The sequence below is a fragment of the Lampris incognitus genome, chromosome 14 (genome assembly GCF_029633865.1).
Source record: "Lampris incognitus isolate fLamInc1 chromosome 14, fLamInc1.hap2, whole genome shotgun sequence".
In the NCBI taxonomy this organism is placed as follows: Eukaryota; Metazoa; Chordata; class Actinopteri; order Lampriformes; family Lampridae; genus Lampris; species Lampris incognitus.
In genome coordinates, this window is record NC_079224.1 from 49351446 (window position 1) to 49375766 (window position 24321).

Consider the following 24321-nt stretch of genomic DNA (forward strand, 5'->3'; position numbering starts at 1 on the left):
ACCCTCCATCAACACAAAGGTTGGGGTTGGTTTGTGTGTATGGGGGGGGGGGTCCTCACGTTTGAATCTCATCATAAAATAGTACTGTACTTAGTCATGTTTGATCATAACGTGTTTCCTGGTGGTTTTCTCCTGATACCCACACACTTCACTTCCTGTTCACTTCCCACTGACTTCCTGTTCCGTAAGATGACTTGGTAACAGCGACTGAACAGATTCTCCCATTTACCGAGTGGAAAAGATCAGAGTTCAAACTCAACACTGAAACAAAACGGTTAGAGACCACGATCCCTCTAGACCGCCAAAATCCAGTCCTCCTCCAAGATCGTCCTGTTGGGTTTTCAAAGCAGTGCAGCTCATAATGTGTCGCGTGTGTGTGTGCGTGTGTGTGTGTGTGTGTATATATATATATATATGTATATATATATATATATATATATGTATATATATATATATATATATATATATATACACACACACACACACACACACACACACACACAGGAAACAGAGCTGGAGGTCATCCTTGGCCCCAGCGGACCATTTTGGCTTTGAACAGGAAGTGAGCAGGAGATGCTTTGGTGGCCCTTAAGGATCACCAGTAGAAAGAACGAGACAAGAAGTTGGCAGCGGCCCCCAGCCAGCTCGCCCCCTCCTGGCCAGAGCCAACACGTGATACGGCCTTGTCCGGCTCCTGGGCCGGGCTCTCATCCTCAGGGAGGTAGTCTGGCAAGTCGACGTTCTGCTCCACCTTCACCGAGCCGTCCTCTGCAAACGGGATCAGAACCTGTGGAGGGGTTAAAAAACATTTAGGGAAAGACGAGACCAGCAGTCATTAAAGTCGATGGACTCTATGAGGAACAAGTGTTTGACACGTTCCATCGTGGACTGGACTGTCATGATCCACGTCTGCCTGTTGAGACTTCTGAAAGACATTTGTGAACCATGTTCCACCGACTACACAGCACGGTGGCAGGACAAAACCCTGACCTAGAACAATCCAGGGAGCTCATGCCAGATCTGTCCAGCACGTTATACAGCAGGGCTCGGCACACGAGGCCACTTACACGGGAATGCGAAGCAATTCAATAAAAACTTTTTTAATATACTTTTTTGATAAACATTTTAATAGGAAATATAGCCTAGTGGGGAAGTAAACGAACATTTTGATTTAAAATAATACTGACATAATTACTCTCAATACACCATTGTTTTTGACAGCAAGAGGGCGCACACAAGTGACGTGGTCTATCATGCCCCTACCCCTCCCTCTGACCTGCCTACGAGCACAGCATTACAGCGGTAGTGACAACGTAGCATAGCTAGCTAGCTTTCTGTTGTGCTTCATGTCCAGAACAACTGACGATGGCAGCAGCCATGTTGTCTAATGCTCGCCTCTTTCAGCCGTCTTGGACAAATGGACCCAGATTTACTTCAGGACCGAGCTGTGTGTTCTCCCTGCGGCAAAAACTTTGTGTGTCCAACTTCAAGTGTAAAACGTCATTTTGAAACAAGGCAGGAGAAAAACTTCAGCGATAACGCTGATGAAGCTGGGGGTGTCCATGTAGCGTAGCGGTCTGTTCCGTTGCCTACCGACACGGGGATCGCCGGTTTAAATCCTCGTGTTGCCTCCGGATTGGTCGGGCGTCCCTACAGACACAATTGGCCGTGTTGGTGGGTGGGGAAGCCGGATGTGGGTGTATCCTGGTCACTGCACTAGCGCCTCCTCTGGTCGGTCGGGGCACCTGTTTGGGGAGAGGTAGAACTGGGGGGAATAGCGTGATCCTCCCATAAGCTACGTCCCCCTGGTGAAACTCCTCACTGTCAGGTGAAAAGAAGCGGCTGGAGACTCCACATGTATCGGTGGAGGCATGTGGTAGTGTGCAGCCCTCCCTGGATCAGCAGAGGGGGTGGAGCAGTGACCAGGACGGCTCATAAGAGTGGGGTAACTGGCCAGGTACTACTGATCATAGACTTTCTCAATCACTGGCACTGACCTTAGAGTGCTTAGACAATGGAAGGTAAGGACATGTTCACCTATCATATCACCTCTGAAACGTGCCCCTCGTCCCCCTGGTGCACCATCCGCTCCAAAAGTACTAATTTTGTGTACCCACCAGTTTGGACTGGGTGGCTCTGCATTTTCAAGCAGCGACTTGATAGTATTTAGGGTTTCTTCTGCACGACTGTGATCAAGTTCAGCCAAGCCTACTAGATGGGTCACAGCTGTTCCATCAGATAAGCGCCTACAGTATACAATAACACAGTCTTTTCCTGAGACGTCTGTCCCACAATCCGTTATAACAGAGATGTAATTTGCCTTTAAAGCCTCATCCAGCACACTACTTCCCAATTCCTCTGCGATGCAGCCTGCAAACTGCACATGCTGTATCATTATCATGTCTGACACATCCATGCCATTCTTCTTCAACAGAATCTGACAGCTACACTTTGTGAATGGTATTTCTTCCGCTGCAACCATGTAGGCTGCGTTGAATTTTATTTTCAATTCTCTCATCTCGTTTTCTGCGACTTTATCATTAGTACGTTGCATATTACGTTGCACTGCTTTCATTATTGGGGTGGCACGAGGGGCAGACCGAGCGATGACACAATCCCCAGCGTTCTTATGTTTTTACTGTCACCATGCTTCTTCTTCACGGTTTCTCTTCTAAAATGACTCAAAGCGGTAATGAACTCTGTTCTACCAGCAATCTCTTGTCGTACTTGAGCACAAAATGTGCAGCACAGTTCCCCCTTGTCATGACGTAACCAGGGAACTCTTGTAGCCAAGCGGATTTAAACTGTCTTGTAAGGATGGAGCCGCAGGCACGGGAGAGGAAGACTCCACTCGCTGCACCTGGTCATCATCATCATCTGTAAAGAACTGCACACTGACCGAACCGGGCCGGGATGACTCATATGTCACTTGAGAACTTTCACCGGTCGAGTTGGTCCCGACATCGTCAGCATCTGATGTAGAGGAGGCTGGGTTTGGGCGGGCAGGGAGTGAGGAAAAGTCTGATGTTTTTCGTTTGTGCATTTCGTTTTCTTGCCAGCTGGCTAACGTTAGCTAACTACGCAGTTAGCTACATCCAACTTATAAATTCAAACTCCATCGAACTAAACTAAACACCATTCATAAAGTTAACACTTCACATTTTTAACCAGATAAATGTGACGTTAAAACTATCTTCAACAGCTGTTTCTGTTCATCTGTACAGCGACGCTTCAACCAGCGCAGGACAGGAGCGCGGACAAGTTTATGTGTTGGAAAACGTACAGGAGTTCACGTGACAGGTCAGGTAGACGCAGGTGCGAGAGGAGATGAGAGTTCAGCACACAAACAAAACATATGGCCATTTCTAATATTTTTTTTGCTTGTGGGTAATGGTGCCAACAGGGGACTGACAGAAAAAAATGGTCGAAAATCAAAAAGTTGCATTGGCGACCATTGTAGTCCCCATCTGGAGCCCTGTGTGAATCAGCATTCTGCTACTACACTGTCTGTATCTTGCCTCACATGTTTCAGAAACATCAAGGGACTGGAATTAGAGAACGTTCACAAAGTGGCTGCCATGTTTTTCCTGTTTGAAATCCGACAGCCAAAACCAAGGACGGCCTAATTCACCAATCCATCCATCATCTGTACATACAACTGTATTCTTAACACACCCATGGAATTTTTTAGTTCTCAAGGTTGTCCGAGCGTCAGCAGCAAAGCTTGATGGTTGTTTGTAATTCCTTCCTCCTTACATCTATTGTCTACCTCTCACAAGGAGCAATCCCAGGCCTGCAAAGACATCCGTGTTAGCCAGTTGGTGTCTAAATTCAGCTGTTATCCAGGTTCTACACTGGTCTCTGAGACAAACTTCAGGGCTAAAATTCAAGTGTTATCCAGGTTCTACACTGGTCTCTGAGACAAACTTCAGGGCTAAAATTCAGGTGTTATCCAGGTTCTACACTGGTCTCTGAGACAAACTTCAGGGCTAAAATTCAAGTGTTATCCAGGTTCTACACTGGTCTCTGAGACAAACTTCAGGGCTAAAATTCAGGTGTTATCCAGGTTCTGCACTGGTCTCCGAGACAAACTTCAGGGCTAAAATTCAGCTGTTATCCAGGTTCTACACTGGTCTCTTGAGACAAACTTCAGGGCTAAAATTCAGGTGTTATCCAGGTTCTACACTGGCCTCTGAGACAAACTTCAGGGCTACAATTCAGCTGTAATCCAGGTTCTACACTGGTCTCTGAGACAAACGTCAGGGCTAAAATTCAGGTGCTATCCAGGTTCTACACTGGTCTCTGAGACAAACGTCAGGGCTAAAATTCAGGTGCTATCCAGGTTCTACACTGGTATTTGAGACAAACTTCAGGGCTAAAATTCAGGTGCTATCCAGGTTCTACACTGGTCTCTGAGACAAACGTCAGGGCTAAAATTCAGGTGCTATCCAGGTTCTACACTGGTATCTGAGACAAACTTCAGGGCTAAAATTCAGGTGCTATCCAGGTTCTACACTGGTCTCTGAGACAAACTTCAGGGCTAAAATTCAGGTGTTATCCAGGTTCTACACTGGTCACCGAGACAAACTTCAGGGCTAAAATTCAGCTGTTATCTAGGTTCTACACTGGTCTCCGAGACAAACTTCAGGGCTAAAATTCAGGTGCTATCCAAGTTCTACACTGGTCACCGAGACAAACTTCAGCGCTAAAATTCAGCTGTTATCCAGGTTCGACACTGGTCTCTGAGACAAACTTCAGGGCTACAATATTCCATGGGTGTGTACGAACGAATTTGTACATTGTGAACAATTGATGAACGAGGCCCATTGTGTCAAGCCAATTGGCAGTTTGTCCATCACAACACCACTTGTACAAAGGAAGGGAGAAACCACATGCACTATCATGATGGAACGCACCTTCATTATTTCCATGGTATCTGTCAGGTAACCAGAAGGCACATATTTCAGACAGGTTGGGGATCTGTTGCATTTCCATGTATCTTCTGAAACACCTTGTTGGATTTCATGTGAATGTACTTTAAGACATTTATCCATCCATCCATCCACTTCTATCCATCCATTATCCATCCACCCATCCATCCAAACCGCTTATCCTGCTCTCAGGGTTGCAGGGATGCTAGAGCCTATTCCAGCAGTTATTGGGCGGCAGGCGGGGAGACACCCTGGACAGGCCGCCAGGCCAACACAGGGCTGAGAGACACACACACACACACACACACACACACACACACACACACACCTAGGGACCATTTAGTACGGCCGAGTCACCTGACCTGCAATATGTCTTAAGACATATTCTTTGCTAATTTTTGATATTACAGAAAGAATGACTCCAACATGCCTCAAAGAGGACGTGGTCAAATTCTTCCTCATACACAGCCATGTTGAAATTCTTCCTCACACACAGCCATGTTGAAATTCTTCCTCATACACAGCCATGTTGAAATTCTTCCTCATACACAGCCATGTTGAAATTCTTCCTCATACACAGCCATGTTGAAATTCTTCCTCATACACAGCCATGTTGAAATTCTTCCTCACACACAGCCATGTTGAAATTCTTCCTCATACACAGCCATGTTGAAATGGAAGGGAGACGCAGAAGTGTTTAACACGAGGAGTTGGGAGAGGGAAGGACGGGATATGTCTGAGCAGATTTGGTAGGCATCAATCAGAGCCCAAAACGAGTTAGACCAGAGTAGAGCCAGTCTAATGCAGACCAGCCACTCCCCCTTTCTTGTCTGCATCAGCAGCACAGCCCACCCAAACATGTCTGGTCATTCTTCAAAGATCAGAAAGGGGAGAAGAACAGCCGATAGTGCAGGAGGATGTCACTACTTATAAAGGGATTTGTCCTTCTGCAGCAGACGTCCTCAGTTCCTGATCTATATTTTGTTAAGTTACATTTAACCGTCTTAATCAGTGCAGCACCACGCCCACTTATTCATTTAATTTGAATTAATTAGTGATTTATACCATTTATTAGGAGGTTCTGTTTTAGTCCTCGTTTGTCTTTCAGCAACAGACAGCTGGATTCTGACGGCTGGTCTGTGAGCGGGCAGCCTCGGGCACAGGAAGAAATGATTTGAATTGGTGGTGAAATTCTGTATACTGTTAAAAATATTAAACTTTTATGAAAAATAATGCCCCACTTCAATGAATCTTGGAATATTGGGACTCTCCAAATGACGGGGACATTTGATGTCCCAGTTCCGTAGATAAAAGCAGTTTAAACCTGTGGAACCACACTGACCTCACTGACTAGCACATGTTTTCTACAGGACATGAACCTTCTGGTTTTCAGAGGTACAGCCTGGCAGGGGGTGTTACTGGGCAAACTGTTCAGCCTTGGAAGAAATCCGTTTAATTTGATTTCATTCTAAAATAAACGAATTAATTAATTAGTTAAGGAAACAATTCAATTTAAACTTAATTTAATACTAAAAAAAAGTAACTGATGATCAGCATATAGTCAAACTAAACATGTCAGCCTCCTTTCACTACACACAGAAAAGAAACTAGAAAGGAGAATGACAAAAAAAACAAAAAGAAGACATCAGACCTAAGATAGTACCTCCTGCAGGACTGGATCAGTACAGCTAGCACCTCCTACAGCATGTTCAACCCAGCCATGCTCTGAGGGTTTGCTATCATTTTGCTGGTTTAGGGATTTCTTCTTTTTCTTTCACCTGGTTTCAGTGACATCTTTCGCAAGAGCCCCTCGCCCATCTCTAGTTCATCACGACAACAGTGTGTGTTGTTTTAGATGTTAGACAGGGTGCGTTTCCAGGAAGTCTAGCAGTCTTAGTCTGCAGCCTGAACTCTTGCATGTCAGAGAGCCCGTCTCTTCTGCAGCAAGACCAAGTCTTTAAAGCTCTGATCTAAGCATGAAGACAAAAATACAACCAACCTCGTCTCCGTTCTCTCCTTTCACCACCTGCTGGGCTTTCATCACCTGGGTGGAGGCGATGGCAGAGGCCAGAGCCTGCAGAGGAGAGGCAGACATCACACACAGCAGGTGAGCAGGCAGCTGACAAAGGTTCTGGTGTGTTCTGGTGTTAATGGTATATATCTCGTGCTGCAGGTGGTGCTGTCATGATCAGGACATTTTAGTTGACGGTTAATTGTCATACAAATAATCGTGATTACCGATTTGTCTTTTTATTTTTTTGGCTTTTTCCTTCCCAATTGCACTTGAACAATTAGCCTATTTTCTGAGCTGTCCCGGTTGTGGCTCCACCCCCTCTGCTGATCCGGGGAGGGCTGCAGACTACCACATACCTCCTCTGACACATGTGGAGTCACCAGCCGCTTCTTTTCACCTGACTGGATGGAGTTCTGGAGATGTGTGGGTTTTCTGGTGCTGCTTGTTCTGGAGATGTGTGTGTTTCATGGTGCTGCTTGTTCTGGAGATGTGTGTGTTTCCAGGTACTGCTTGTTCTGGAGATGTTTGGGTTTGCTGATGCTGCTTGTTCTGGAGATGTGTGTGTTTTCTGGTGCTGCTTGTTCTGGAGATGTGTGTGTCTCCTGGTGCTGCTTGTTCTGGAGATGTGTGTGTTTCCAGGTACTGCTTGTTCTGGAGATGTGTGTGTTTCATGGTGCTGCTTGTTCTGGAGATGTGTGTGTTTCATGGTGCTGCTTGTTCTGGAGATGTGTGTGTTTCCTGATGCTGCTTGTTCTGGAGATGTGTGTGTTTCCTGATGCTGCTTGTTCTGGAGATGTGTGTGTTTCCTGATGCTGCTTGTTCTGGAGATGTGTGTGTTTCATGGTGCTGCTTGTTCTGGAGATGTGTGGGTTTCCTGATGCTGCTTGTTCTGGAGATGTGTGGGTTTCCTGATGCTGCTTGTTCTGGAGATGTGTGTGTTTCCTGATGCTGCTTGTTCTGGAGATGTGTGTGTTTCATGGTGCTGCTTGTTCTGGAGATGTGTGTGTTTCCTGATGCTGCTTGTTCTGGAGGTGTGTGTGTTTTCTGGTGCTGCTTGTTCTGGAGATGTGTGTGTTTCCTGGTGCTGCTTGTTCTGGAGGTGTGTGTGTTTTCTGGTGCTGCTTGTTCTGGAGATGTGTGTGTTTCATGGTGCTGCTTGTTCTGGAGATGTGTGTGTTTCATGGTGCTGCTTGTTCTGGAGATGTGTGTGTTTCATGGTGCTGCTTGTTCTGGAGATGTGTGGGTTTCCTGATGCTGCTTGTTCTGGAGATGTGTGTGTTTCCTGATGCTGCTTGTTCTGGAGATGTGTGTGTTTCATGGTGCTGCTTGTTCTGGAGATGTGTGTGTTTCCTGATGCTGCTTGTTCTGGAGGTGTGTGTGTTTTCTGGTGCTGCTTGTTCTGGAGATGTGTGTGTTTCCTGGTGCTGCTTGTTCTGGAGGTGTGTGTGTTTTCTGGTGCTGCTTGTTCTGGAGATGTGTGTGTTTCATGGTGCTGCTTGTTCTGGAGATGTGTGTGTTTCCTGATGCTGCTTGTTCTGGAGATGTGTGTGTTTCATGGTGCTGCTTGTTCTGGAGATGTGTGTGTTTCGAAGTACTGCTTGTTCTGGAGATGTGTGTGTTTCCAGGTACTGCTTGTTCTGGAGATGTGTGTGTTTCCAGGTACTGCTTGTTCTGGAGATGTATGTGTTTCCTGGTGCTGCTTGTTCTGGAGATGTGTGTGTTCCTGATGCTGCTTGTTCTGGAGATGTGTGTGTTTCGAGGTACTGCTTGTTCTGGAGATGTGTGTGTTTCCTGGTACTGCTTGTTCTGGAGATGTGTGTGTTTCGAAGTACTGCTTGTTCTGGAGATGTGTGTGTTTCCAGGTACTGCTTGTTCTGGAGATGTGTGTGTTTCCAGGTACTGCTTGTTCTGGAGATGTGTGTGTTTCCTGGTGCTGCTTGTTCTGGAGATGTGTGTGTTCCTGATGCTGCTTGTTCTGGAGATGTGTGTGTTTCGAGGTACTGCTTGTTCTGGAGATGTGTGTGTTTCGAGGTACTGCTTGTTCTGGAGATGTGTGTGTTTCATGGTGCTGCTTGTTCTGGAGATGTGTGTGTTTCCTGGTGCTGCTTGTTCTGGAGATGTGTGTGTTTCCTGTTGCTGCTTGTTCTGGAGATGTGTGTGTTCCTGATGCTGCTTGTTCTGGAGATGTGTGTGTTTCCTGTTGCTGCTTGTTCTGGAGATGTGTGTGTTTCATGGTGCTGCGTGTTCTGGAGATGTGTGTGTTTCCTGATGCTGCTTGTTCTGGAGATGTGTGTGTTTCCTGTTGCTGCTTGTTCTGGAGATGTGTGTGTTTCCTGATGCTGCTTGTTCTGGAGATGTGTGTGTTTCATGGTGCTGCTTGTTCTGGAGATGTGTGTGTTTCCTGGTGCTGCTTGTTCTGGAGATGTGTGTGTTTCATGGTGCTGCTTGTTCTGGAGATGTGAGTGTTTCCTGATGCTGCTTGTTCTGGAGATGTGTGTGTTTCCTGATGCTGCTTGTTCTGGAGATGTGTGTGTTTCCTGATGCTGCTTGTTCTGGAGATGTGTGTGTTTCCAGGTACTGCTTGTTCTGGAGATGTGTGTGTTTCATGGTGCTGCTTGTTCTGGAGATGTGTGTGTTTCATGGTGCTGCTTGTTCTGGAGATGTGTGTGTTTCCTGATGCTGCTTGTTCTGGAGATGTGTGTGTTTCCTGATGCTGCTTGTTCTGGAGATGTGTGTGTTTCCTGATGCTGCTTGTTCTGGAGATGTGTGTGTTTCATGGTGCTGCTTGTTCTGGAGATGTGTGGGTTTCCTGATGCTGCTTGTTCTGGAGATGTGTGGGTTTCCTGATGCTGCTTGTTCTGGAGATGTGTGTGTTTCCTGATGCTGCTTGTTCTGGAGATGTGTGTGTTTCATGGTGCTGCTTGTTCTGGAGATGTGTGTGTTTCCTGATGCTGCTTGTTCTGGAGGTGTGTGTGTTTTCTGGTGCTGCTTGTTCTGGAGATGTGTGTGTTTCCTGGTGCTGCTTGTTCTGGAGGTGTGTGTGTTTTCTGGTGCTGCTTGTTCTGGAGATGTGTGTGTTTCATGGTGCTGCTTGTTCTGGAGATGTGTGTGTTTCATGGTGCTGCTTGTTCTGGAGATGTGTGTGTTTCATGGTGCTGCTTGTTCTGGAGATGTGTGGGTTTCCTGATGCTGCTTGTTCTGGAGATGTGTGTGTTTCCTGATGCTGCTTGTTCTGGAGATGTGTGTGTTTCATGGTGCTGCTTGTTCTGGAGATGTGTGTGTTTCCTGATGCTGCTTGTTCTGGAGGTGTGTGTGTTTTCTGGTGCTGCTTGTTCTGGAGATGTGTGTGTTTCCTGGTGCTGCTTGTTCTGGAGGTGTGTGTGTTTTCTGGTGCTGCTTGTTCTGGAGATGTGTGTGTTTCATGGTGCTGCTTGTTCTGGAGATGTGTGTGTTTCATGGTGCTGCTTGTTCTGGAGATGTGTGTGTTTCCTGATGCTGCTTGTTCTGGAGATGTGTGTGTTTCATGGTGCTGCTTGTTCTGGAGATGTGTGTGTTTCGAAGTACTGCTTGTTCTGGAGATGTGTGTGTTTCCAGGTACTGCTTGTTCTGGAGATGTGTGTGTTTCCAGGTACTGCTTGTTCTGGAGATGTGTGTGTTTCCTGGTGCTGCTTGTTCTGGAGATGTGTGTGTTCCTGATGCTGCTTGTTCTGGAGATGTGTGTGTTTCGAGGTACTGCTTGTTCTGGAGATGTGTGTGTTTCCTGGTACTGCTTGTTCTGGAGATGTGTGTGTTTCGAAGTACTGCTTGTTCTGGAGATGTGTGTGTTTCCAGGTACTGCTTGTTCTGGAGATGTGTGTGTTTCCAGGTACTGCTTGTTCTGGAGATGTGTGTGTTTCCTGGTGCTGCTTGTTCTGGAGATGTGTGTGTTCCTGATGCTGCTTGTTCTGGAGATGTGTGTGTTTCGAGGTACTGCTTGTTCTGGAGATGTGTGTGTTTCGAGGTACTGCTTGTTCTGGAGATGTGTGTGTTTCATGGTGCTGCTTGTTCTGGAGATGTGTGTGTTTCCTGGTGCTGCTTGTTCTGGAGATGTGTGTGTTTCCTGTTGCTGCTTGTTCTGGAGATGTGTGTGTTCCTGATGCTGCTTGTTCTGGAGATGTGTGTGTTTCCTGTTGCTGCTTGTTCTGGAGATGTGTATGTTTCATGGTGCTGCGTGTTCTGGAGATGTGTGTGTTTCCTGATGCTGCTTGTTCTGGAGATGTGTGTGTTTCCTGTTGCTGCTTGTTCTGGAGATGTGTGTGTTTCCTGATGCTGCTTGTTCTGGAGATGTGTGTGTTTCATGGTGCTGCTTGTTCTGGAGATGTGTGTGTTTCCTGGTGCTGCTTGTTCTGGAGATGTGTGTGTTTCATGGTGCTGCTTGTTCTGGAGATGTGCATGTTTCCTGGTGCTGCTTGTTCTGGAGATGTGCGTGTTTCATGGTGCTGCTTGTTCTGGAGATGTGTGTGTTTCGAGGTGCTGCTTGTTCTGGAGATGTGTGTGTTTCCTGTTGCTGCTTTTTCTGGAGATGTGCATGTTTCATGGTGCTGCTTGTTCTGGAGATGTGTGTGTTTCATTGTGCTGTGTGTTCTGGAGATGTGTGTGTTTCCTGATGCTGCTTGTTCTGGAGATGTGCGTGTTTCCTGATGCTGCTTGTTCTGGAGATGTGTGTGTTTCCTGATGCTGCTTGTTCTGGAGATGTGCGTGTTTCCTGATGCTGCTTGTTCTGGAGATGTGTGTGTCTCCTGGTGCTGCTTGTTCTGGAGATGTGTGTGTTTCCTGGTGCTGCGTGTTCTGGAGATGTGTGTGTTTCATGGTGCTGCTTGTTCTGGAGATGTGTGTGTTTCCTGGTGCTGCTTGTTCTGGAGATGTGTGTGTTTTATTGTGCTGTGTGTTCTGGAGATGTGCGTGTTTCCTGATGCTGCTTGTTCTGGAGATGTGCGTGTTTCCTGGTGCTGCTTGTTCTGGAGATGTGTGTTTGCTGGTGCTGCTTGTTCTGGAGATGTGTGTGTCTCCTGGTGCTGCTTGTTCTGGAGATGTGTGCGTTTCCTGGTGCTGCTTGTTCTGGAGATGTGTGTGTTTCCTGGTGCTGCTTGTTCTGGAGATGTGTGTTTGCAGGTACTGCTTGTTCTGGAGATGTGTGTGTTTCCTGGTGCTGCGTGTTCTGGAGATGTGTGTGTTTCCTGGTGCTGCTTGTTCTGGAGATGTGTGTGTTTCCTGGTGCTGCGTGTTCTGGAGATGTGTGTGTTTCCTGGTGCTGCTTGTTCTGGAGATGTGTGTGTTTCCTGGTGCTGCTTGTCAAACTTTTGCAGCATTTTTTTAAATGCTGTTTTTTCAACCGAATTGAACGGCTGCATTTCTTTGGCTATATACCACGTTACACTGTCTGTTAACGTGCACCATCTGGTACCGTCAGGTTCGTATTTACACACTCGTCCGAAAGCTTCAGGAACAGCCAGTTATTTTATATTGCCGGGATGGAACTGCGGCGGTGGCTGTCTTTCCAAGTTTGGTGATTTGGATGGGGTGGTGGATCTGTAGATGGTTTTAAATGTGTGGTATTACTGCTTTTGACCGCCACCTTTTTGCTGCAAATCTGACAAATCATCTGGCTTAAAACCAACATGTGCCCACAGCGCTGCTGTGGTGTTTGGCTCTGCAACTACACCCAAGATGTTGATGTCAACACATGCTCGTCCAAATGCAGTCGTCCAATATCATAGACTATCATAAAATATAATATAATATTATAGAATATTATTGAATATCATAGAATATACAATCTACTACTACTACTTTCGGCTGCTCCCGTTAGGGGTCGCCACAGCAGATCATCCGTGTCCATCTCTTCCTGTCCTCTGCATCTTCCTCTGTCACACCAGCCACCTGCATGTCCTCCCTCACCACATCCATAAACCTCCTCTTTGGCCTTCCTCTTCTCCTCTTCCCTGGCAGCTCCATATTCAGCATCCTTCTCCCAGTATACTCAGCATCTCTCCTCCACACATGTCCAAACCATCTCAATCTTGCCTCTCTTGCTTTGTCTCCAAACCGTCCAACCTGAGCGGTCCCTCTAATATAATCGTTCCTAATCCTGTCCTTCTTCGTTACTCCCAGTGAAAATCTTAGCATCTTCAACTCTGCCACCTCCAGCTCCACCTCCTGTCTTTTCGTCAGTGCCACTGTCTCCAAACCATATAACATAGCTGGTCTCACAACCATCTTGTAAACTTTCCCTTTAACTCTTGCTGGTACCCTTCTGTCGCAAATCACTCCTGACACACTTCTCCACCCACTCCAACCTGCCTGCACTCTCTTTTTCACCTCTCTACTGCACTCCCCGTTACTTTGGACAGTTGACCCCAAGTATTTAAACTCAAATGCCTTTGTCACCTCCACTCCTTGCATCCTGACCATTCCACTGTCCTCCCTCTCATTCACGCATAAGTATTCCGTCTTGCTCCTACTGACTTTCATTCCTCTTCTCTCCAGTGCATACCTCCACCTCTCCAGGCTCACCTCAACCTGCACCCTACTCTCGCTACAGATCACAATGTCATCCGCGAACATCATCGTCCATGGAGACTCCTGCCTGATCTTGTCCGTCAACCTGTCCATCACCATTGCAGACAAGAAAGGGCTCAGAGCCGATCCTTGATGTAATCCCACCTCCACCTTGAACCCATCTGTCATTCCAACCGCACACCTCACCATTGTCACACTTCCCTCATACGTATCCTGCACCACTCCTACATACTTCTCTGCAACTCCCGACTTCCTCATACAATACCACACCTCCTCTCTCAGCACTCTGTCATAAGCTTTCTCTAGATCTAAAAGACACAATGCAACTCTTTCTGGCCTTCTCTATACTTCTCAATCAACATTCTCAAAGCAAACATCGCATCTGTGATTATAGAATATACAATATTATAGAATATACAATATTAGAGAATATCATAGATTAGAGAATATTATAGTCTGTAGGACTATAACATGGTCTGTAGGATGACTTTGGAGACCAAGAGGAAGCGAGTGAAGGCAGAGCCGAAGATCAAATGGTGGAAGTTGAAGAAGGAAGACTGTTGTGTGGAGTTCAGGCAGGAGGTAAGACAGGCACTGGGTGGTAGTGAAGAGTTGCCAGATGGCTGGGCAACCACTGCAGAAATAGTGAGGGAGACAGCTAGGAAGGTACTTGGTGTGTCATCAGGACAGAAGAAGGAAGACAAGGAGACTTGGTGGTGGAATGAGGAAGTACAGCAAAGTATACAGAGGAAGAGGTTGGCAAAGAAGAAGTGGGATAGTCAGAGAGATGAATAAAGTAGACAGGAGTACAAGGAGACGCAGTGTAAAGCGAAGAGAGAGGTGGCAAAGGCCAAGGAAAACGTGTATGGTGATTTGTATGACAGGTTAGACACTAAGGAAGGAGAAAAGGACTGGTACCGATTGGCTAGACAGAGGGACCGAGCTGCATAAGATGTGCAGCAGGTTAGGGTGATCAAGGATAGAGATGGAAATGTGCTGACAAGCGAGGAGAGTGTGCTAAGAAGGTGGAAGGAATACTTTGAGGGGCTGATGAATGAAGAAAATGAGAGAGAGAGAAGGTTGGATGATGTAGGGATAGTGAATCAGGAAGTTCAGTGGATTAACAAGGAGGAAGTGAGGGCAGCTATGAAGAGGATGAAGAGTGGAAAGACAGTTGGTCCTGATGACATACCTGTGGAGGCATGGAGATGTTTAGGAGAGATGGCAGTGGAGTTTTTAACTAGATTGTTTAACACAATCTTGGAAAGTGGGAGGATGCCTGAGGAGTGGAGAAGGAGTATACTGGTACCGATTTTCAAGAACAAGGGCGATGTGCAGAACTGTAGCAACTACAGAGGTATAAAGTTGATCAGCCACAGCATGAAGATATGGGAAAGAGTAATAGAAGCTAAGAAAAGAGGAGAGGTGATGATCAGCGAGCAGCAGTATGGTTTCCTGCCATGAAAGAGCACCACAGATGTGATGTTTGCTTTGAGAATGTTGATTGAGAAGTATAGAGAAGGCCAGAAGGAGTTATATTGTGTCTTTGTAGATTTAGAGAAAGCATATGACAGGGTGCCGAGAGAGGAGGTGTGGTATTTTGTGAGGAAGTGTGACAATGGTGAGGTGTGGGGTTGGAATGACAGATGGGTTCAAGGTGGAGGTGGGATTACATCAAGGATCGGCTCTGAGCCCTTTCTTGTTTGCAATGGTGATGGACAGGTTGAAGGACAAGATCAGGCAGGATTCTTTGTGGACGATGATGTTCGCGGATGACATTGTGATCTGTAGCAAGAGTAGGGTGCAGGTTGAGGAGAGCCTGGAGAGGTGGAGGTATCCACTGGAGAGAAGAGGAATGAAAGTCAGTAGGAGCAAGACAGAATACCTATGTGTGAATGAGAGGGAGGACAGTGGAATGGTGAGGATGCAAGGAGTGGAGGTGACAAAGGCATTTGAGTTTAAATACTTGGGGTCAACTGTCCAAAGTAACGGGGAGTGCAGTAGAGAGGTGAAGAAGAGAGCGCAGGCAGGGTGGAGTGGGTGGAGAAGTGTGTCAGGAGTGATTTGTGAAAGAAGGGTAGCAGCAAGAGTTAAAGGGAAGGTTTACAAGATGGTTGTGAGACCAGCTATGTTGTATGGTTTGGAGACAGTGGCACTGATGAAAAGACAGGAGGAGGAGCTGGAGGTGGCAGAGTTGAAGATGATAAGATTTTCACTGGGAGTGATGAAGAAGGACAGGATTAGGAACGATTATATTAGAGGGACTGCTCAGGTTGGATGGTTTGGAGACAACGGATGCTGAATATGGAGCTGCCAGGAAAGAGGAAAAGAGGAAGGCCAAAGAGGAGGTTTATGGATGTGGTGAGGGAGGACATGCAGGTTGCTGGTGTGACAGAGGAAGACGCAGAAGACAGAAAGAGATGGAAACGGACGATCTGCTGTGGCGCCCCCTAACGGGAGCAGCCGAAAGTAGTAGTAGATTATAGAATATCATAGATTATAGAATATTAGAGAATGTTATAGAATATTAGAGAATAAGTGTCTCAAGACAAACAGTTTGTTGGTGCTAATTCACCACGCATGTGCCAGGGGCGCAACAAGATGACGTCATTAAAAGAGTGCTGGTCAAACAATGGTGGAAAACGATGTGGAAATAGTGATGGAAATACAACATTTCTATCAGTTTCATCCAGCTGTTTTTATACAAATGAATGGAAACGAGTCTAACCATTATGCAGAATGGTTGCAGTCAGGTGATTATGTAATAACTGTGACAACCTGAGGTGAGGCATCATGACTGCGTCCCACCTGTAGAAGAAGGATAGCTTTCCTCACCTCAGCCTTGAGGTCAGAGCGGATTCGGACGATGCACCGCTTGATGGCCATCTGGAAGGTAAAGCTGATCACTCCTCGGATCTTCAGCAGGGCCTCCTCACACAGACTCCTCCGATTCTGGAGAGAAGAGAGGAAGGGTGCGAAGGAGGAAGAGGAAGGATCAGTCATTTGTTTCAGATGTACTGAAAATAAAATTTCAACACTTTAATGTCAAACTACATGATTATTAATTTTGGCGACATAAAATCCTGATATCGAATTATTTACAATTAATTGTGCAGCCCCTTTATATTTGAAGTCCATAAAACAAAAGTTATAAAGTGCAAATACACAGATCAGCCAAAACATTAAAACCATGTGCCTGGCTACACAGCTAGGATGGGTTGGGGATTAATAAAGTAGTTAATAAAGTAGTTGAAACGTGAATATTGTGGAGGCCCCCTCATGCCGCCAAAACAGCTCTGACCCATCGAGGCATGGACAAGACCTCTGAAGGTGTCCTCTGGTATCTGGCACCAAGACGGTAGCAGCAGATCCTTTAAGTCCTGTAAGTTGTGAGGTGGGGCCTCCATGGATCAGACTTGTTTTTCCAGCACATCCAACAGATGGCAGCACGGTGGCGAAGTGGCTAGCGCAGTCGCCTCACAGCAAGAAGGTCCTGGGTTCAAGCCCTGGGTAGTCCAACCTTGGTGGGTCATCCTCTGTGTGGAGTTTGCATGGTTCTCCCCGTGTCTGCGTGGGTTATCTCTGGGGACATGTCAGTCAGGTGAATTGGCCGTACTAAATTGTCCCTAGGTATGAATGTTTGTGTGTGTGTGTGTGTGTGTGTGTGTGTGTGTGTGTGTGTGTGTGTGTGTGTGTGTGTGTGTGTGTGTGTGTGTGTGTGTGTGCCTCAGCCCTGTGATGGCCTGGTGGCCTGTCCAGGTTGTCTCCCCGCCTGCCGCCCAATGACTGTTGGAATAGGCTCCAGCATCCCCGCGACCCTGAAAACAGGATAAGCAGTTCAGCTAATGGATGGATCCCACAGATGCTCGATTGGACTGAGATGTGGGGAATTTGGGGGCTGAGGCAACACCTTGAACTCTTCCTCACACCATTCCTGAACAATATGTGCAGTGTTGAAGGGCACATTATCCTGCTGAAAGAGGCCACTGCCATCAGGGAATACCGTTACCATGAAGGGGTATACCTGGTCTGCAATGATGTTTAGGCAGGTGGTACGTGTCAAAGCAACATCCATGAGTGCCAGGACCAAGGTTTTCCAGCAGAACATTTCCCAGAGCATCACATTGCCTCTGGCGGCTTGCTTTCTTCCCAAATGTATCGTGGTGTCATCTCTTCCCCAGATAAATTATCCACACTCGCCTGTCCACATGATGTAAAAGAAAAACGTGACTCATCAGACCAGGCCACCTTCTTCCACTGCTCCATGGTCCAGTTCTGACGCTCACAGGCCCATTGTAGGAACTTTCGGCAGTGGTCAGGGGTCATCATGGGCACTCTGACCGGTCTGCGGTTACGCAGCAAGCTGTGATGCACTGTGTGTTCTGACACCTGTCTATCATAGTCAGCACTGACTTTTTCACCAATTTGAGGTATGGTAGCTCTTCTGTGGGATCAGACCAGACGGGCTAGCCTTCACTCCCCACATGCATCAATGAGCCTTGGGCACCCATGACCCTGACGAAGATTCACCAGTTGTCCTTCCTTGGACCACTTTTGGTAGGTACTGACCACTGCATACTGGGAACACCCCACAAGACCTGTTGCTTTGGAGATGCTCTGACCCAGTCATCTAGCCATCACAATTTGGCCCTTGTCAAATTCGCTCAGATCTTTATACTTGCCCATTTCTCCTACTTCCAACACATCAGCTTCAAGAACTGACTGTTCACCTGCTGCCTAATATACCCCACCCCTTGACAGGTGCCATGGTAACGAGATAATCAATGTTATTCACTTACCTGTCAGTGGTTTTCATGTTTTGGCTGACTGGTGTACAAACACACACGCACACACAGTAAAAACAATATCAATGGTAATAATAATCAATACACATATCTAACAATCTCACACTCCTCAGTATGTGGGCCAACTCACCGAGTCGTCCAAGCCGTCTATTTGGAGCACTACCGTCTTGGCCCGCTTGTTGGTGGAGCCAAGGAAGAACTGGGCCTTACGTCTGCTGGCAGTGGCCTCCTCTGCCTGCTCCGCATCACTGCTGTTGGACACCTGGAGCAATTCGTAGATCTCCGATGCCAGCAGTTTTGTCTCTCCTGGATTAGTTGTCCTGAAAACAACAATGACTGGTGATCAGATTAAAGGCCTCACACAAGAGTGACTTTCCATTAACCTCCCAAAGGCAATAATGTTCCATTAAGAAGTCTGATATAAGTTTGTCTCAACACCAGTCATGTGGTTTGTCAGTCAGGTGATCAAACAAATCACAGTGCTGGGAAGACTTCGGGGATACTAGTCGCCACGAGGATGGGGTGAACATTCACCTCAAAGGAACAAACTCACTTCCACATTGAACTGTTATCAAGGTATACTGGTATACCACAGCAAGAACACTTTGGCAGTTTTGGATCTGTGTCTATGCAGTGACACTCCGTCACATATCAACAGACTGACAGTTTTTCAGTTAACATAACATTCCCTCTGGACTACAATTTACACTTTGGTCCTCCCGCTATCCACTACAAAGTAATATCTCCCTCTGCTTGATATGCTTTTTTATTTCTGGTCTTAAGTTCTTGAGTTTTGTGTTTCATTACATATTTTAATGCAAATTGACAGAGTGCAGAAATGTGTCAGCCAAACAAAATGATAAATTTGTAGGCAGGATGCTTCTGTTGAGGAGCTGCAGTGTGGATGTTGTGCTGCATTTTCTTGGGGTTTTAGTGGAAAATGGTCCCCAAACTTTTCACATTTTCAGTCACTTTTTGGCTCCTGCCTATTACTTTTGCTCATCTTTGCTTTTCTCCGTTTTCTCAACTCAAATAATTCTCTGAGTCATCTACATGCAATAGTAATGATCGTCCTTCGTGAAGTACACAAAGCTTCCAGGTAGTAAACTGTAACTGAGGGTTTTTGGAATTGAGTTAAATTACTTGATTACTCCTAGTCCCATCCTCGTCCCTAGTTCCAACGTTACCACACAGAACATGTGTGGTAACGTTTGTAATTCCTATTTTCATCGTGGAGACCTGTGGGAGAAAGAGGATGAGGCTACAGGAAGTCCCAGAGAAAACACTAACTTCTGCATGACGTTCTGAAGGCTCAGCATCATTCCCAGCTCTCCCTTCATCTTCTCCCGGTTGGCTCTGCATTCTGCCAAGTACCGCACCGCCTGGTAACAAACACCAAGCAGAGCAGTCAGCCACTGCAGGACAACCAATTACAGAGTTCATCCAGGGCAGCTCAAGTTCATCTGGCTTTTCTCTGCAGCCACACAATAAACACATACCTCAGTTTCTGCTGGTTTTCTTACTTGTATTGTGTGAGTTTTCACGTGAAAAACAGCTTTTGCAGATTGTCTTTCAGTCATTTTTTTTTAAAGATTTTTTCCCCTTTTTTCTCCTCAATTGTACTTGGTCAATTACCCCACTCTTCTGAGCCGTCCCGGTCGCTGCTCCACCCCCTCTGCTGATCCAGGAGGGCTGCAGACTACCACATGCCTCCTCCCATACATGTGGAGTCGCCAGCCACTTCTTTTCACCCGATAGTGAGGCGTTTCACCAGGGGGACGTAGCATGTGGGAGGATCACGCTATTCCCCCCAGTTCCCCCTACCCCCCCAAACAGGCGCCTGACCGACCAGAGAAGGTGCTAGTGCAGTGACATTACGTGACATTACAGTCATTTAGCCGACGCTTTTATCCAAAGCGACTTACAATAAGTGCATCATTTAACGTAGGAGATCAGGAGAACTACTGGTCATCAGAGGTCATAAGTGCATCTAAACAAGCATCTAAGAGCAAAACCAGTGCTAAAGTAAAAGCCCAAGAAAGAGATTTCTTTTTTTTACCCACATCCTGCTTCCCACCCACAGACATGGTCAATAGTATCTGTAGGGATGCCCGACCAAGCCGGAGGTAACACAGGGATTCGAACCAGCGATCCCTGTGTTGGTAGGCAACGGATTAGACTACCCGGATGCCCGTCTTACAGTCATTTAATGTAAGTTTCTTAATTGATGAAAAGATCCAAGAAAAACCAACTGGACAGATCCCACTAACTGCCGGCTTTCCTTAAAACGGAGAAGTGCAGGTCAGTGATGAGAAAGCTGGAAATACCCTCCCAAGTGTTTTTTATCTACAACAGCACAGAGCAACGGTAGACTGGGCCAGACTGGACAATAAGCAGTAAAGAAAGCCAAATGAAGCTTGTCTGATTGAGTGATTAGTTAACACTATTAAAAGACCATGTCAAAGTGGACCTTATTAACAGGAAGGAAAATGACCACTGCTTTACCAGCTACTTTGGCAGGTACCCAGAATGCATTTCACTGCTCTATTTAACCATATCGCCACGTTTGTAAAACAGGGACAGCAGCTGTACTTTAGCTTTACTGACAACACAACAATGGCTAATGCTGTTCCAGCCAGTCTGACACTCACCAGCAGGGCAGAGTAGACGACCTGAGGGTTGGGATGGTCCATAAACAGGATGAGGCCCGGCAGGCAGCCTTGGTCCTGAACGATGGCCCGTCTGTTCATGGGATCAGAAGCCAGATCCCGCAGCTGGTTCACCACGGCCAAGGCGTCAGGCTCCCCACTCATGGCTGCCTTCTCACGGGCTCATGCAAGTGTGAAAGGACTAGGAGGCAACGGAAGTCTAGAATCAGCTGACACTTCACGTAGTGATAGTGGACTTTGTTTATATAGCACGTTCCTACACAAGGGCACAAAGTACAGAGTTATGTTGTGTTTCTATGTTTTGAATGAAACGGTGTGTTGGTGCTCTTCAGCTCGTGTCGGTACCAAAGTGAGACGGCCCACCCCGCTGCTGCAGGGAGCAGGCGGGTGGTCTGGCTCGACGTGTGTTTTAGTAAACCAACAACAGGGTTCTCTTTGAGCACGGCTGGTTGGAGTTGTAGTAAGCACGGAGTTCAGTTTCCCATTCAGGCCCGACTACCACTTCACCAAGTATCACTGCAAGACCCAGCGGTCCGCAGGGAGGTCCTCAGGTGCCACCAAGCACTGCTGCTCTAGCGGGCAGCTCCTCCCATTCATCCGCTGTTCCAGCTGTTCAGCCTGGATCAGGGAGGCTCTGGACCGGAACAGCGGGTGAATGGACGGAGCTGCCCGCTAGAACAGCAGTGCTGGTGGTGGTGGTGAGGGCCAGACTGACAACCACTGGTCTAACTTACTTCACCCACGTTGGCTGCTCAGGCTCACGGCGGAAGCTGAGGTTCAAGAAAGAGGCACGCTAACGTGGCTAACTCACACGACACGCTGCCGCCGCCGGCTAGGCTAGGCTAGGCTAGGCTAGCGGTGGCTTTGCTAACGTTACAGCGGGCTAGCTAGCCCCAGCCGGCCGTCACACGGCGTCCCAGGCGGACATGGTGAGACGTCTACGTTCTCTCAGCGGTGACGTTAAACCACGGCGGGATCCAGATCTAGACTGCGTGACTTCACACCGGAGTTATAACGCATTTATGACGGCCTTTACATCCACAGAACCTGGAGGGTGGGTCGTTGACTCGCCGGACTGTTTGTGTGGCCGTCCTTTCTACTCGATGTGGGGGGGGGAAACACTCCCACCTACTAATATGGACGCGTCTGATTGGATGTTTTACCGTCCGTTGACCTGTCCAACCAATCAGCTGCATTGATGTAGGATTTAAAGCGCTGCGCCCTGTCAGCGCTTGACGCGGAAGCGGTGAGAAGGATGCGCTTTGTTTATGTTCCCTTCTCCCATCTTTACTTGCTGCCGTCTGCGTCGGTTGTCCTGAAAGCCGACTGGTGAATCAAAGGTCTGTCATCATGAGCGCTTATGTGGCATCAAGAGCACACACACCGGGGGGGGGGGCACCCTTACCGGGGGGCACCGCCGCCGCCACCGCCGCCCGGCTCTCCGCTGCTCATGGTGGCATGAAGAGCACATGGGGGGGGGCTCTCCGCTGCTCATGGTGGCATGAAGAGCACATGGGGGGGGGCTCTCCGCTGCCCATGGTGGCATGAAGAGCACATGGGGGGGGGCTCTCCGATGCCCATGGTGGCATGAAGAGCACATGGGGGGGGGGGGCTCTCCGATGCCCATGGTGGCATGAAGAGCACATGGGGGGGGGGCTCTCCGCTGCCCATGGTGGCATGAAGAGCACATGGGGGGGGGGGCTCTCCGATGCGCACATGGGGGGGGCTCTCCGATGCCCATGGTGGCATGAAGAGCACACGGAGGGGGGGGGCTCTCCGATGCCCATTGTTGTTATTCAAGGGTCGCTCATATTTGTGGTTTCTAAATAATTCACAGAAAGAAATGTGGACTATTGATGCCAAGTTCTCCAAACAGCACAAACAACTTGGACAGCTGGTTTTGTTCAGGAAAGGGTCATTTTCAGCTGACACGTAGCATGGTATTTTTCTGGCAAAACTTCACAAAATAGCTCGTCCATCCCTAAAACACAGTAAAGACGAATACCAAACAGTCTTGCAATTTTCAGAAAATACAAGTTTTGCCTTCGTATGAAAAGCTCCAGTGTCCATTAGAAAAGTTCAATCCAAAAAGAGACTTATGTTCAACGTACCGTTTAAAACGAGGGCAAAAAGCGATTTCCTTGGAATGTTTTACGGTGAGTCACTGCCGAGCTTTGACTGGACAATCACAGAGCATATCAGAGGGACCGCTCAGGCTGGACGGTCTGGACACAAAGCAAGACACACAAGACGGAGATGGTGTGGACATGGGTGGAGGAGAGATGCTGGGTATACTGGGAGAAGGATGCTGAATATGGAGCTGCCAGGGAAGAGGAGAAGAGGAAGGCCAAAGAGGAGGTTTATGGAGGTGGTGAGGGAGGACATGCAGGTGGCTGGTGTGACAGAGGAAGATGCAGAGGACAGGAAGACATGGAAACGGATGATCCGCTGTGGCGCCCCCTAACGGCAGCAGCCGAAAAGAGTAGTACTAGTAGTAGCAGTAGCAGCAGTAGTACTAGCAGTAGCAGTAGTAGTAGTACTAGCAGTAGCAGTAGTAGTAGCAGTAGCAGTAGTAGTAGTAATACTAGCAGTAGCAGTAGTAGTAGTAGTAGCAGTAGTACTAGCAGTAGTAGTAGTAGTGGTAGCAGTAGCAGTAGTACTAGCAGTAGTAGTAGTAATACTAGCAGTAGCAGTAGCAGTGGTAGTAGTAGTAGCAGTAGCAGTAGTACTAGCAGTAGCAGTAGTAGTAGTACTAGCAGTAGCAGTAGTAGTAGCAGTAGCAGTAGTAGTAGTAATACTAGCAGTAGTACTAGCAGTAGTAGTAGTAGTGGTAGCAGTAGCAGTAGCAGTAGTAGTAGTAATACTAGCAGTAGCAGTAGCAGTAGTAGTAGCAGTAATAGTAGTAGTAGCAGTAGCAGTAGCAGTAATACTAGCAGTAGCAGTAGCAGTAGCAGTAGTAGTAGCAGTAGTAGTAGTAGTAGCAGTAGTAGTAGTAGTACTAGCAGCAGTAGTACTAGCAGTAGCAGTAGTAGTAGTAGCAGCAGTAGTACTAGCAGTAGCAGTAGTAGTAGTAATACTAGCAGTAGTAGTAGTAGTAGCAGTAGTAGTACTAGCAGTAGTAGTAGTAGTACTAGCAGCAGTAGTACTAGCAGTAGTAGTAGTAGTGGTAGCAGTAGCAGTAGTAGTAGCAGTAGCAGTAGTAGTAGTAATACTAGCAGTAGCAGTAGCAGTAGTAGTAGCAGTAATAGTAGTACTAGCAGTAGCAGTAGTAGTAGTAGTGGTAGCAGTAGCAGTAGTAGTAGCAGTAGTAGTAGTAGTACTAGCAGCAGTAGTACTAGCAGTAG

At 47.2% G+C, this 24321-nt stretch overlaps 1 protein-coding gene across 2 annotated transcripts; it reads right to left on the reverse strand.

Moving 5' to 3' along the window:
• Positions 1-476: 476 nt before the first annotated feature.
• Positions 477-22053, reverse strand: LOC130123716 (armadillo repeat-containing protein 1-like). Of its 2 annotated transcripts, none has more exons than XM_056292989.1 (7): positions 21789-22053; positions 20960-21158; positions 19599-19690; positions 18439-18628; positions 16339-16455; positions 6931-7005; positions 477-787 (listed from the first exon to the last, which is right to left on the reverse strand). In XM_056292989.1, exons 2-7 carry the CDS (start codon positions 21119-21121, stop codon positions 596-598), a joined length of 828 nt encoding a protein of 275 aa, XP_056148964.1. In that variant the 5' UTR covers positions 21122-21158; positions 21789-22053; the 3' UTR covers positions 477-595. The 2 variants fall into 2 exon arrangements, with proteins under 2 accessions (XP_056148964.1, XP_056148963.1); XM_056292988.1 differs by having other exon boundaries at positions 21712-22053.
• Positions 22054-24321: the final 2268 nt, after the last annotated feature.

What these genes read in the sequence shown, in the direction of transcription:
- LOC130123716 (XM_056292989.1), bottom strand. Translation starts at nt 21,121, where the DNA reads ATGAGTGGGGAGCCTGACGCCTTGGCCGTGGTGAACCAGCTGCGGGAT. An exon ending in TCGTCTACTCTGCCCTGCTG is followed by an intron (nt 19,691 to 20,959) that starts GTGAGTGTCAGA and finishes GTTTGTTACCAG; the next exon opens with GCGGTGCGGTACTTGGCAGA. An exon ending in AAGGAGAGAACGGAGACGAG is followed by an intron (nt 788 to 6,930) that starts GTTGGTTGTATT and finishes ACCCCTCCACAG; the next exon opens with GTTCTGATCCCGTTTGCAGA.